Source organism: Phallusia mammillata, chromosome 5, assembly GCF_965637545.1.
Source record: "Phallusia mammillata chromosome 5, kaPhaMamm4.hap1.1, whole genome shotgun sequence".
Taxonomy (NCBI): Eukaryota; Metazoa; Chordata; class Ascidiacea; order Phlebobranchia; family Ascidiidae; genus Phallusia; species Phallusia mammillata.
The window spans coordinates 20886632-20902468 of record NC_137256.1 but is presented as its reverse complement, the minus strand read 5'-3'; the positions used below and the strand labels follow the sequence as shown (position 1 = coordinate 20902468).

The following is a 15837-nucleotide window of genomic DNA, read 5'->3' as shown; positions in this document are numbered from 1 at the left end:
TACTTTTTCTTGTTGAAGGTTTTATTTTTAAATTTAAAGCGATCACTGCTGTTAATTGTGGGTTTACAATTTTAACTTATTTGGCTGGAAACACAACTGGGAGAAAGCCATACCTGGAATTAAATTTCAAAAAAGGTTCCTTGTAGCCAATCCAGTAAGTATTTTCAATATTTTACTTTCAGATGCCATTTTAGCATGGGCCATTAATACAACACCAAAAATTGGGATTTGACATTAAATACAAAACAAACATCTGTGTTTGAGATGCCAAGCGGTTAAAATTTAACCAGGAGTTATAAACTTACATAAAAAATAGCAAAAAAAATAAAAAATGGAAAAGTGGCAGCAAGAGTCACACAAATTTTTAAGATGCCTCTTTACGATGTTAATTGTGTATCACTAAAAATCAAAGGGCCATTTGGTAAGGCCTACTAAATTGTAAACTGATTTTCCCAAAGGCCTCATAAAATCTGATGTGTAAAGTTTACTCTAATTATAGAGTTTTTGTTTACCTTTCAACAATAACACAACTGAAATATGGCCATGAGGATATCCTATGTTCAAATTTATGTTTTACTAGTACCGTATTTTACGGACCATAAAGCGCACCCGATTATAAGGCGCACTGTCAATAAATTGCTTTGATTAGTTTTTTGTTCATACATAAGGCACACCAGGCTATAGAACGCAATGTATTTTAAGGAGTATCGGTTACCGTATAAAGCATGGTTACCGTATAATAGTATCGGTACTGGTTGGAGTGTAGGCAATAAAGCACTACTTGATCCATACATTAGGCTTATAAGGCGCACGATAAATTTATGAGGAAAGAAAAGGATTTAAATTGCGCCTTATGGTCTGTAAAATACAGTAATGGTGTTGACAACTGTAGTTAGTACCTTATTAGTGTCATATATACTACAAACTCTCATGTGTGAAAGGAAATGTGTTGGCATAACAAATTATTTTTTTTTTTTAATATTCACAAACACACACAAAAAACAGAAAGACCAGACAAGAACAGAAAATAGAGTTTCCTAGAATTCATTCACATAATCTTTTTTGACCGTTATAAGAATTAAAATAAACATGGAGATCAATGACCCTGCGTCCTAAAACGATATATAACAAACTACGTACATAACAGTAAACAATTCAACAAATCATCATTAACGTGAGTTCCAAAAATAAAAGCTACAGGATTTATTTCAAGGAAATTAACAGTTTTGCTAAAATCATACTTTATTTCTTCCTAGTAGCTTTTAACATGTTTGCGCCTGATAAAACAAATGCGATACAGTTTCGGTGGCATTTTAAAACAAAACACATTGTGTGCATAACAAATGAGTTTTAGTGAATATTATGTGACAAAGTATGCCACCATGTGTGTGGTTCTTTGTAAACTAGTTATCCACTAGGTGAATTTATTTAAATATTTTGCTTTTTAGAAATAATGGGTTGCTGCTCGAGCAAAGAAAAACATGGCGGAGGCAACTCGTCCACGTAAGCCATTATTTTTTATTATGATTTTTATGTTGTGATTATTGTTCATAAGTTGGCGAATGTACTTGTGTGTTCGTTACATGTGATTTAAATTCTTTTTTGGTTTAGTAATAATCAAACTTTTAATAGCGTATTTTGTTTCAAAATTATTAAATTGTGTGATTTTATTTTATTTAAAAAAAATTAAGTTGACTTCAGTAAAACTTGGTGTAAACCAGATATGGTTAATGTGTATCTTCACCTAATTCAGACAAAACTCGAGGTACAAATGATTTATAATGTTGTAAGACTTATCGACATCAGTTAATCCATTCTTCTTTGAATCTGGACAAGTTATTAGGTCCACACAGGTCCAAGTTAACCGGTTTTCTTGATGTATAATTTCATGTAAACAAAAGGAAAATCTATGTTGTCTGCATTTTTGACTTTTTAAACTAACAACAAGGAAATGATATATATACATAAAAACAAAAGTGAATAGTGTATAATAGATGATGTACATGCAAATGCTATCAGTTAGTTGTATGGCAAAGGTTTTGCGATTTGAACTCCTACCCTATTTTACATCTACGTTTTCATGCAAATTTACATTTTGGATTTCTGAAAAGTGCCACAGCCTATATATATAGGTGATAAACTTTTAAATGGGCAGTATATATAAATTTAATTGCAAAAATGTTTAAAACACAATTTTTTGACTATTTTTTATTTATTTATTGGTAAGTTCTGTAAATAATTGTGAATTAAAAGCTATTAAAATTTATTCAAATAATAATTAATAAAAGTTTTAAACTTACTTTTAAAAACATGGACTTTAACATGAAAGCAAAAATTAAATAAATCGTTAGTTAAACAAGCGTTAGTTCCTAGTTAGTTAGACACAAAGATATAGTCTGGATAACTCCAAATTTCATAAAACTCAAAACTGCCAAAAATGTTTCCTAAATAATTCTCTATTTTTCTTTTGCCCTGTGGATTCAATTCTTACTACCTACCTCCAATTTTTGCCACCTGTTTCTTTAACTCATGCTTCTCTAATGGTAGATGATAGGGTTTACTTTGAATGAAACCTTTCAACTTCCGGTGAATACAGTGCTCAGGAAATGGCCCTATAAAGAATGAGATGTTTTGACGTGGGTTTAGTTGAGCCTTCATTAACTGTTGAACTGCATTAAGCTGAAAACAAATAGATTTGCAAGTTGAGTTTACTTGTATTGAGAAAGTGCAAGTATTATCAATGCTATATCACCACAATAGTCACTGTTTTAAGCAAAAATAAACAATTCTTATATTTATAATAACAGCCTTAGATTTAGATGAGCCTCTATTAACTGTTGGACCACACTATGATAAAATTAATAGAAATATATGTTGTTTTAACTTTAACCAAGAAAGCAAAAGAATTATAAGCCATTAATTACCATGAGTGGGTAAAAAAAAATTATGCATTTTTTATCAAAATTTTTACAACACAAAGTTAGAAAGGTTTCGCTCAAGAGTTATGTGTCAGAGCTTTGCTATATTTACAAACTTTAAAGAGCATGAGCATCCAATAGTTATGTCATATTATTGAAAGGTATCAGTGATTCATGTTGATTGTGTGAATCCTCTTTTAGGTCTTGTTTTGATTTCCACTGAGCGTTAAGACTTGTGTAGGTAGGCACCAGATGTAAAGAAAGTTGTTGTATCGTGCTGGAAGAATGCTATCAAAGCCAATGGCTTTTACAGCTGAAATAAATGCTTTAATAGACTAACATTCAGTAAAAATAAGCCCTAGTGCTGCAGAACATTTAGATCAGCCAGAATAGAAAGAGACAATTTGGTAAACTTTGTGTATTTTATTGTATACCTGATTAGGAGTGATTGTAAATTATGGAAACTAAGCTTTTATTTAATTCAACATGCAAACCTAGGGTTAGTTTATTAGATTTATTGAAAACTTTTTTAAGTTAAGTAGGATTGCAACTAGGTAATATGGTAACGTAATTCACCAATGCAGCAGATTAAAACAAAATTCTACAGGTTTTTAGAAAAGCATAATAAAAATTCAGTGAAATTATTATTGGTCATAATGAAACCTTTGCCAAGTTTGAAGTCATCCACCGTTTTTTATGTTTAGATACATACATTTCACATTACATTTCAAGTAATAGGCAGCGTCAGTATCTAAAAACAACAAATAGTGCTAAAGAATCAAACACTCTCTATGAAAATTTGTCAAAAATAAGTTATTCTTTTTCAATAAAAAAATGATGCTACAACCAAGATCCGTTTTTTTGTAAAGTAGGAAATCCATTTTATTGCTTCTTTACAAAAAATATTTTAATGTAGGTTTTAACATATCCATCAGGTAATTAATATTTGGTTAAAATGCCTAAAAAATTCTGGAGTAGTGTGTTTCGCAAGGATAAGAAAAAATCGAGTTCAAAGTTAAAAGAATCCAATTCTGCACCAAATTCTCCGGGACTTACAGGTTGAGCAATTTCGAATTGTTGAATTTGGTGATTGTTTTTTGTCGGTGCCAGCAAAAATAGTTCTTTATTTTGCATTTCCCAATGGACTTTTTATAAGATTGTACTGGAAAGCATGTACGATTTTTCTGCAATCATTCTTTTTTTAGTCAAATTTTGATTGGTAGTGTTACAATTACCATTTGTCCGAAATGTTTTTTTTAATGTTGAATAGTTGAAACCTGGGGAACTTCAACAAATACCTTTGCATGGATATTTGCTCCAATAACGAACATATATAATGGCCTAAATAAATAGAAAAAGTGGCATGCTTATTCAACTGTTTCGGCAAATGCTCATGCCATTATCAGCAATATGACGCTACATCAGTCACACCCGTTCTACATTTTCTCTGTACTTTTAGCTTCAAATGTTTCATATAAATTTGATTGAATATATGCTTAAATATGCTATGTTTTCATATTTTTTTATACCAAATAATTTTACCTTTATTAATCATCAGTGAAAATACATACTATTTTAAATTTCCAGTCCTACCTTCGATACAAACCCAATCGTGATTGGGCAACAAACAACCATAAGTGGGCCCCAAATCACATCGGGTCCAGTAATTTCTGGGCCCACTGCCGTGCCCTCGGGCATGGGGGGTTTCAACTCTCGACCCCAAATGTATAACCAGTCAAATATGAATCAAAGCTCACCGAGTCGTCCATCAATGCAAGGTAGCAGCTCTTGTAGCAGAGCAGCAAACAAAAACAATGTGATGCGCTTGTTTGCTGTTCACACCTGTTCATGCACACTTGTGTAGTTGGTGTTATTTGCAAGTGCTTGAATGTGTGTGAAGTTTTGAACGAGCTGCTTTGGGGCAAATGCACACTGTACACCGATTTTTGGCAATGCTTTTTGCTTGCGGTTTTGCAAATTTTAGGATTTTTGTTGTACATTTTAAGATTTGAACTATCAATATATTACATCAAAGAGCATTGCTAAAGTTAAGAGTACAGCATATTAACCATTCTCCCTCAAAAACATATGTACACAAATTTACAGTATATTATTCAAAGCAATAAATATACAATCGTTAATATGCCTGTTTATTGTTGACTAACAAATCGGTGTTGTTTTTTCTTTCTTGCTTGGTTTTCATCTAACAACATGGACCTTGTGGCACATCGTGGTTTTCTGTGGTAACGCATGTGCATGCTGTAGTAGCAAGCAAGAGATATCACTACCTACAGTAAGCATTAGCCTGCCCTCAGAAACTGCCATTACAATTCCTGCGGGCCCAACTGTTAATCCTACTCCCCATGTAGTATTTAATAACCAAAGTTCAGGTAAAAAAAATGTTGTTTTCAGCTTTGAAAAGTTCCATTGCATGAACACCTGTAATTTTGGTGGCTTTTATGTATAATCTCGCTGTTAAAAGTAAAACATAAAAAAGTCATTGATTGATAATTACAGAATAGAAATTTGTAAAATTGCATTTAACAACATCATTTTACAATAGTTTTCATCCTATAAAGCTATTTATGGTTTATACTGTATCAGCACACCTATAAAAGTGTCTTATGTACTTTTTGGCTCTCACCAAATTCCATATGTCACAAAGAGTTAATTTAACATGTTCGTTCAGTATTTTTTTCTACAAAAATTAGTCATCATTGTACATTATCAACTGTTAATACCATAATGTCATCCAAATCCTTCAACTTAATAAATTTAGCATATTTCTTGCCATCTACTCAAGCTAAAAGTTTGAATATGTTTTGAAGGTGCAAAAAAACAGCTATCATGATTTGAGTTATTAGATTTATGCATGCAGCTGTTTTTGTAGTTATAATTGCCCCAAATGCATGGCTTGCATGAAGTGTGTGGTGTGATTTTTGCGTTAATCTGTACCTTTTAGTGTATTATTGTTGGTTAAAAGCAAAACAGTTCTACTGTGTACATTTTAAAATTTATTTTTCAAAGTCAATTTTTCTTGGTAGCGTATCTGCTAAAGTGGCATTATTTTGGTAATTTTTATTTCTAAGCCATTACCTTTGCTTTAATTGTTTTACCTACCTGTACAGGACAATCAGTTCGTTATGTTGCCTTGTACGACTACGACGCACGTACAGCTGATGATTTGTCATTCAAGAAGGGAGAACAGTTATTCATTCTTAACAGCACGTAAGTTTCTTTACCACCATCTAAAATTAACTTTTTAAAATTATAATAATTAGTAATCTGACACTGGACCACATATGACACTTGCATTAATTAAGATTGAACTTTATCAGGAACTGCAATGGAATATGTTCATAAACTATCAAAACATGTTAGTCTGGGTCTTGAAGTTCATGGTTATGTAAACTGCTATATTAAATAATATGTTGAAATTGCTTCTGAAGCTACGCATATCAGAAAAACAGACAGTATTAATGTGAATGCATCAAGCCAATAAATAATAAGCTGCAGATAGTGCACACTGTTTTAAACAAACTGGAGTGCCATTGGATGGCTAAATTAGCCAATAAGTCCTATCTCTTGTCACCAGCTGCACTGATGAGACCTTATAGGTCGAAACAGTGTGCACTGTCTGCAGACAGAATTGGTAATAATAAAAACAGCCCTCAAAATGCCAAAGTTGATCAAGTTATTGGCTTAAATCTTTCAATTAAAATACCTTTTTCATACATTGAATTTACCAGAGTAACGAAACGAACATCGTTTCTTGGTATATATATATATATATATATATGTCGATTACCATCATATCTGCTATAGAATTTTATGATTTTGTGAAGCTTTATAATTAATTTTTTTAATGACCACTTGATGGTACTATAGCGAGTCAGACTGGTGGCTAGCAAGTTCAATAAATACTGGAATGCAAGGATATGTTCCGTGTAACTATATTGCTCAAGATGGGGGAATCGATTGTGAAGAGTAAGAGACAAAAGTTTATTTCCCGCTCGGCTTGGCTTTCCTGGGTTTATTGGTTACGGGAAATTGAGCAACCAACTTTAATTTATGAATGCATATTGATCGAATTGAATCTTACTTTCGAAAATACACAACTGTCAAACTTCTAAGCGAGGGGTGCACAACCTTTTCACTACAACAACCTCATCACAGATCCTTATTTCACTAATGGCCGCCAATTAAAAAAAACATGTTCACAGCCGTACAACTCTACAACCAAATGTGGGCATACAGCTGCAGGTTGTGCACCCCTGTTTTAAGCAGTGACAATGTCTGATTCCAAAAGCTGATTTTGATTTGTGCATGTTTTTATTTTGCTTTTTTGGAACAGTGAAGGCGACTGGTGGGAGGCTAGGTCACTGGCTACACAGAAGACCGGTTATATTCCAAGCAATTATGTTGCCCCTGCGAACTCCGTGCAATGCGAGGAGTAAGATTTCTATTTTTGTTTCTTTGGCAAATCAGCATGTTTGTGATGCTTACGTTAAGTGGGTTTACTGATTGAAACTTTTGCTAAATTTTGTTTGGATGCACATAAAAAAATACTAATAACAATATCAATGGTTTTTATCAGAGGTTTTCTACTTTTTTTAACAATTTAACATAATAAACAAAATGACTCACTTTTTTAAAATTCTAAACCAATTTGCAAAAATAATATTTACTGACTAGTATTACCACAAAAGTGTGTCTAATTTCCCCATAAAAAAAAAAACTTGAGCATATCTGGTCTAAAGTTACTTGAATTTGGTTTGTTTTTATTTAAAGCAGGGGTCACCAACCCTATTAGCGTGGGATTCTTCTACATCGCCCGTGGGACTTGTTCTAAAAATAGCAAGTTGCCCTTATGCTTTGCAAAACAATGCTTGCATTATGTAGATGCTGTTAAAAGTAATGCCACATAAAAAAGTAATTTAGTTATATGCACCGAGTTTCTCACAAGCATTTTGCATCAACCACACTTGTTAGTTTTTATTAAGTTATGAATCTGTTTTTTGGGGTACACTTTATAGATTTTTTTACATGTTGATTATTATGTTGTGTACTGGTAACCATTTAGCCATTTGTTGATCTTAAGTAGCCCTTAGGTTTGAAGTTGGTGACCCATGATTTCAAGTATACACCATTTCAAAATTGATAAAAAAAATGTGTTTAAATATGTTGTGTTAAAAAATTCTTCAAATTTTAGATGGTTTTTCGGTAAAATCAGTCGAAAGGATTCTGAACGATTGTTGGTTAACCAGGAAAACCAGCGAGGAACGTTTCTTATCAGGGAAAGTGAGACTGCCCAAGGTATGGCCACTCCAAAGTCCGGTTGTGAACTAGAGAATATTTAAGAGCACTCTTGCATAATAAGCTTTTTTTTCTGATGTACACATTCCCTTTATTCAGTTTTATAGTGAGTAGCACCAAGACTTATTATTTTTTACAGGAACTTTTTCACTTTCTATTTTGGATGAAGACATGTCAAAAGGGTTGAATGTAAAACACTACAGAATTCGTAAGTTGGACAGTGGTGGTTTTTACATCACATCCCGAGCCCAGTTTCCTGCTTTAAAGGATCTTGTCGACCACTACCAAAGTAAGAGATGTTTTTTCTTGTAAAACTGTGTCAAAATTTTGCTAGGATTTCGAAACCTTGTACTTAAGTGTTAAAGTCAGTTATTTCATTATCAATATGTCAATTTAGAGGAATTTAAATTTCTATAGGTTTGAATTTGTAACTGCTAATCTCCACTCATGACTACTGTTCAAAGTGGTAAAATAATTGATTTTTTTACAAAAAAACAACCAAAACTATTGGCTGTATTAGTGAAAGGTTATAAAACAGATTAAATGTCTCAAAATTTTAATGAAAAAAAACAACAAAAATAATTTTAATTGATTTGAAAAAACGTGAATTGTGTACCTATGTCTTTTATTGTTTATTTTTTGTTGTGTTTTTTATGTCAAATTTAAGACATTCAATCTGTTATACACCTACTGACTAACACAGCCAACATTTATTGTTTGTTTGCACCAACAAGACTTTTATACATAAATATATTGCCTTGTTTGTGTCTTGTGAAAAACAAAACTAAATTCAAGTCATACAGTAAAATAAAAAGGTTAATTTTGCTGAATGGTGATATTTAGTAAGCTGTGATGGCCTGTGTTGTCGTTTGTTGTATCCTTGTCAACAAAATTCCCCGACTTTACATTCGATGGGCCATGACGTTTGGGAGGTACACCGCGAAGAACTTCAAATGTGTGAAAAACTTGGTGCAGGAATGTTTGGCGAAGTGTGGAAAGGTCATGTGATTTGCAAAGCCTCCTCTGATTGGCTGCTGTCATGCAAATTACAAATCAAAATTTTCAGTTTCTTTTAATCAAATTTTGTTTTCTTTGATCAAAAGGTGAAACTACTTTAATATACAAATTAAGATGATTACAATTTATATTTATGATTAACCAAGATTTTTTATTTTATTTTTCTTTCTTGCAATTTTTTCACCCACCTCTACCCTTACCCTCCGTTTTACCCCTTTCGGTCCCTTGTTTGGCCCCAGGCGTGCCCGATGGCCTGTGTTGCCAACTAATGGACCCCTGCCCCTTGCTTGAAAAACCCCAAACTATAACGATTGCAAGGGATGTTTGGGAAATTCCTCGTGAATCCTTGAGACTTGAAAAGAAATTAGGAGCAGGCATGTTTGGTGAGGTCTGGAAAGGTAGGTTTTGATTGGATGAAACTTTTCGATTTATATCCATTTATTTGCCTAAACTTGCTAAATCAGTTCTTTGTGAATGTATTTACACATTGGGATTCTAGGATTTTTAAAATTTAGGTTTTATAAAGTGTTCTTTACTCCCTGTTCAATTTTACATTCCTTTACTGGGTAATGTGGCACTGCTTATTGGGATATTTTTTTACAGTTGTGTATACTTTTCAAAATATGTGAGAACCTCAGTATCAAAAGTTTTTTCTCAGTATATTTTTTTGTATGATTCCTACCTACCTAGTTAAGATGAACATAAATTCATAACTGGGATCGGTATAGCGCCTTCAATGGGCCTGGCGTACTGTGATCCTACCTACCTATTTATTTATCTTTGTGAACAAAAAATGGTACCTGTAAAAATGTGATTTTTTTGAAGCATGATAATATATTTTATGTGCAATACGCATTCATTGTTTTTCAGATTTGCATGTTTAAGCGTTTGTGTTTACATATTTATTTAACAAGTGTTGTATATGCAAAAGTAAAAGTGTTTTACATATTGATAAATTTAAAAATGTTATTGCATTTAAACAATTGAAACATATACCAAAATAAATAAAAATCCAAATATATAAATCCTGTATTACAAATCCAGGTCTTTGGAACCAAACTACTGAAGTGGCTATAAAAACCCTCAAGCCTGGAACCATGTCACCCGAAGCATTCCTTGCTGAAGCGAAAATAATGAAAATGTTACGCCATGAAAAGCTGGTCAGCCTGTATGCTGTGGTGTCAAAGGAACCAATTTATATTGTGACAGAGTATATGTGCCATGGAAGCCTGCTCGATTACTTAAAAGAGGGCGTGGGCAGAAGTTCCAATCTTGTTGAGCAAATCGACATGGCAGCACAGGTGTGTAAAAAGTAGTGACTAAAATTTCTGCTTTGTGGTTCATCACAAGTTAGGAATTATTTATTTCCAGGCTAAAATTAGTTATCTATCGTATATATACAGAACAAATATAGTTTGCTTATGCAAGCATCGTCTAATTAGGCAACGCAAAAGGGATTAAAATTAGACAAGGCTAACAGTACTTTTCTAAATGCAACCAACTCAGAACTTAAAGCCTTGCAGATAAAACTAACTAGAAACGCACAGTAAAAGATAAAAAATGCAACAATAATAAAGATCTGTAATAGTGAAAATATAATTTGAAAGGTGAAAATCGTTTTAAGAATAGTAACAGAAAAAAAGGATTCCCAGGATCAACTTAATAACTTGAATTATCAGTCATCTTAAAGACTATCTGAATTGATTTTTTTATCCTGTTTGCATATATTTAATGCAGGTTAAAAGTTGCCTGCATACTCGATTTTAAATGCCATAAAAATAACTCCAGAATAAGGTTCTTGCTGAACAATTTTCTTTGGGAGAAATATTGTTACACTTGCAATAGCGATTCCTGGTAGTTGCATTAAGCATTTGGTTTTATGGTATTACAACATAATCCCAAATCTAACATTAATACAGTACAGCAGTATACAGTTAACTGCATATTTTGCGCTATTACATAAAACAACTTGGCAAATCTGACATGTGATTGACCATAATCATGTGTACTTTAAATGGCCATTTGCCGTTTTAAAATTTCTGACTAATGACAAAAACTAACCAACAAAACATAATAGCTTGAAAAACGTTTTTAGTGTTACCTACACTTCATCTTTCATAGATTTTTGTTTTGTGTAGATTTTTGTAATCCAGGCATAAAAACAAAATATAGCGGTGCATCTAAAATATACAGGATCGCTTGGTGCACATTTATTCCACTTGGTGCACCTTTATTTTGGCCGGTGCAACTTTATATCTCTCGCTGCAACTTTTTTTTGCTTGGTGCACATCTTTACCTAGCGATATAAAGGTACGCCAAGTGGCGTAAAGGTGCACCAAACGATATAAGGGTGAACCATAAAGTGATATAAATGTGCACCAAGCGATATAAACGTTCACCAAGCGATAAAAGGTTGAACCAAGCGATATAAAGGTGAACCAAGTGTCATAAAGGTGTGCCAAGCTGTGTTAATAATGCACTAAGCGATCCAAGTGATCCAAGCGATCCTGTATATTTTAGATGCACCCAAATATAGCAAGGCAATATTTGTTACAAATGAATGTGTGTAGATTGCTGCTGGCATGGCATACATCGAAAGAATGAATTACATACATCGTGATGTAAGAGCAGCAAACATCCTAGTTGGAAAGAACGTGTGTAAGATTGCTGACTTCGGATTGGCCAGACTCATTGTGGATGATGAGTATAGTGCAAGACAAGGTAAAAATTGTGCTGTTTAACCATTTGTTTTGTTTTTTGTGTTGGTTAAAGTACAAATAAATTTATACAAACCTGCAAGTTTTTATCAAATATCATGCAAATTCTAAGTGCTATTATTATTATGTCCAATTTTTTAAAGGTAACCTGTAAAAGCCTGTACCAAGTAAATGTTGCCTCTTGCAGTTTAGTGTTTGGGTGTTGTTTGCAAAGCCAATTTTATTGAGTTTGTGTGGAAGGGCCTAGTGAATTCACCTTAGGTGTATCACTGTTTACGTGTTTTGCTCTGAAACAGTTATGTGCATGGCCTAACCAGATATTAATGGCACTATGCTGGGCTAAAAAGAGACATTGTGCCATTCAGTATCTATAGCCCAGATGTACTGTGAACTACTTGCTATGTAGGAATGGGTCAAAGCTGCAAATATTCTGTTTGGTTGAACACTGAGCATTTAGTGTTAATGCTTAAGCACACTCTGTGTTTTGTGACATCATAAATATTCTCAATTCTCCGCTAGTTTTAAAGCTTTCCAATGTCACCAGCAGTGTATTAAGCCACGGGCCCTAGAAGTATGTGTTTAATATGTTATAAAGGCTTAAATATGTAAAATTATTGGTCGGGTCAGTTTGTGCAATTGCTCAACCTAGCACTGGGCATCAAAAACAGCGTTGCCCAGTGCCAAGTACTCTGGTTCTGGCGCGGCTCGGCCCATCCCTAGTGCTATGTATGTAATAGGAAACCTGTTTCGTTATAATGCAGGAATGTATTAGGTGGACAAGTTTGCAGAACTTAACTAATAATTCTTCCAACAGGAGCGAAATTCCCAATCAAATGGACGGCACCTGAGGCAGCAATGTATGGAAAATTCACTATTAAGTCCGACGTCTGGAGTTTTGGCATCATGCTTACCGAAGTCGTCACAAAAGGAAGGATTCCTTATCCTGGTATGTTGTTGTGTTTTTTGGAAAACAGACCCAAAAGCCAAGGGAAAGCTTAAGGCCAAGGGCTGTACATTACATTTAACCCAAACCCAAATACATTGATTTAGTATGTCTTAAAATTGTAGAGATAAAATTGATCCCCACAAAAGCATCTGCTTATAATTTTAATATGTTGCGTGGTCTTTTAGGTTATTGTTTACTAAGTCATAAACAGCATTGGCACACAGCTTTTAAATGTCAATTATTTTGGCTTTTTCATTCCTTCATTTCAGGGGTATTCCACTACTACTTGTTTTTTTATTTGTTTGGTATCTGGATATTATGACATCACACACATATCAGGAAATAGCATTTGTTGTTTAAACACAAAAACATTTTTTTTCTGCTTTGCCAGTTAAACTCTTACATAAAGTCTTGTAAGACCGTTAGCACATGTTTTTGTGATGTTAAGTTATGGTTTTCATTAAGCTTTAATTATGATCATGTCATTTTGTATTCTATAGGAATGATGAACCGGGAGGTTTTAGAACAAGTGGAGAGGGGTTACAGAATGCCCAAACCCAGTCTCGGCCCCAGTGAACCTCCATGCCCTGATTCCCTCTACGATCTGATGGTCCAATGTTGGCATAAAGAACCAACGCACCGACCCACTTTTGAATACATTCAGGTAATGAATATGTCCTGCCTGGTATTGCTCTTTGGTATTAGGGATAAGCCAAAACTGCAAAAGTTGGTCAAGCACCGATCTTGCATTAATGCTGAGTGGGTCGGTTCGGCCTATCCGCAGTTGGTATGCATTTGTTTGACCACCAGTTTTTTGTCAATGTACAATGGCATATATATTTTTGTACAGTCTGGTCCGACCTAGTGCACTAGACCAGTGGTTCCCAAACTTTTTTTTAACTGGACCAAAAAAAATTGTGGTTTCTTGCGACCCATGGATATAAATATTTACATTTTTTGTTGTTTTTTTGTCTTTAAAACATATAAGGCAAATAAAGTTTGATAAAGACAAGAAAATGCAATTCCCAAGTTACATTTGGTGACAGCAAAATCATAGTTTGATTTTTCATGATTTTAAGATCATTTTTCTAGCCACTTTTGTAGAAAAAGGTGACATACTTTTGTGGTTTGTTCTATAAAACAGCTCATCATGTAATCACTAAACAAACATTCAGTACAATGCCTTTAATAGGCCTGGCATATTGTAATCACGAAAAAAAAAACAGTTTTAAGTTTTTTTTTCTTGTTCGTAGGGTTTCTTAGAAGATTACTTCACCGCGACGGAGCCAAACTACAAAGAAATGAACGACTTTTGAAAGCAGAATTAGCTTTGTTTAATTGGTTTTCTACCAACCCAAAAGCTTGTGCACTTACGATATACACAAGGCAGACCGGTTGTTTTTAATTCAGGGTTAATTTCCTTTCCTATTACAGATGCACTAAATCTGAAATGTACTTTATGCCCCAACCATGAAACAGATACTAGAGATTCTTTGTGCCTTGTTTTACATAATGTCAATATTGTGGACAAATATGGAGAATTCTTTGTACAGACAAATGGGTTTAGAATAATTTATCATAAAATCCTAATGTTTATTAAAAAAATGTTTAAGGACACGCGAATGTGCATGTTATATTTGCAATGTGCAACAATATAAAACTATATTCTCTAAAAGCTCTTTTACAATTGCAATACCAATCTTTTGTCTTAAATTCAGCAATTTCCTTATTTGGAACAACCTTTTTACAAGTTTTATTCACAGTTGACTTTACAAAGCCTGACTCTAAATTGATACGCCTTGAGTCAAAATACTTGTAAACAGATTTTTTTAACACTTCAAATTCCGATTTGCATGATTAAAAAAGCTCTCTAAACCTACATAGCTAGCAGAAAAAGAATCCTGCCATTTGATCTTAAACATTCCAAGTAATAATTAGCACAGCTTGCATATTTTACAATGGCACACTACTGGTCCTGTAAATACAACTGTTTCAAATGCAGGTGTATCCAAAAGTTTATTCCCTGTTGGCCTTGTACATAAAATACCAATGCTTACATTATCAAGTCATTGTAAAGGTATTTGAGCTTATATATAGTTGAAATGGTAACTGAGTTTTTCTGGATAAATGCAATTTTGGCATTTTGGAGGTTGAGTTTTTTTGTTTTGTGCTTCACATTCTACATTATTGTGCTCAGTAAAAACCTTAAAATAGTAATGGGTAACAAGTTTGGGCTTTTTACAGCAGTATGACACCTGGATTTGACAAATTAGGCTTTTTTGCTTATGGTATGCGGCTAGTCTTTGCAATGTGTTTAATTTTTTTAGTAAATTAATATTTTCTTGCAACAAGCTACCAACAGACCAAAAAAGATTTAGGCCATTATTATACATAATTCCTCCTGTATTTTGTGTCAAAAGCAATTAGTATAAGTTGTATGTATGATTAGTTCATGCTAAAACCATGCTGGTATTTGCTACATTTTATCATGTCTATTTTTGACAACAAAAACGTAATACAGTAGAAGTTAAAAAGTATTACATTAGGTAATTTATTCAAGTAAATGTCTATTTGTAGGACACAGCTATAAAAGAAGTCAAAACATTAAAATTGCAGTAGCGATAATGCGGGGAAATAGATAGGATTTAAGTTGGCGCGTTATGGAGTGCTTTAAACGTTTTTTGTGTTGTTTTGCTCTATCGCTTTGTCATATATATCATCCAATTTTATCGTTTATTTTTGCTTCCTTGGCTTAGATGTTGAATTGTGTGCGCAAAATACTTTGCAATATCTACGCGATTTCGACTAATTTTTAGCTGTCTCTCTTTTTACGCCTTCGCGTGCGCGCCTTTTTCTCTTCTCTTTTTTTCGTGGGCGCATCTAACTTTCAACCATGAACGCCTAATAAACAACTAATACCACT

General features: G+C 33.4%; 1 protein-coding gene across 1 annotated transcript; it reads left to right on the top strand.

The window, feature by feature from the left end:
* On the top strand, window positions 1-15837 carry LOC145227625 (proto-oncogene tyrosine-protein kinase Src-like). Its single transcript, XM_080092498.1, has 13 exons — window positions 1-154; window positions 1449-1503; window positions 4506-4696; window positions 6047-6146; window positions 7273-7371; window positions 8131-8234; window positions 8374-8523; window positions 9491-9649; window positions 10296-10552; window positions 11822-11972; window positions 12783-12914; window positions 13415-13578; window positions 14168-15837. The coding sequence occupies exons 2-13, from the start codon at window positions 1454-1456 to the stop codon at window positions 14228-14230; spliced, it is 1620 nt and encodes a 539-aa protein (XP_079948624.1). The 5' UTR covers window positions 1-154; window positions 1449-1453; the 3' UTR covers window positions 14231-15837.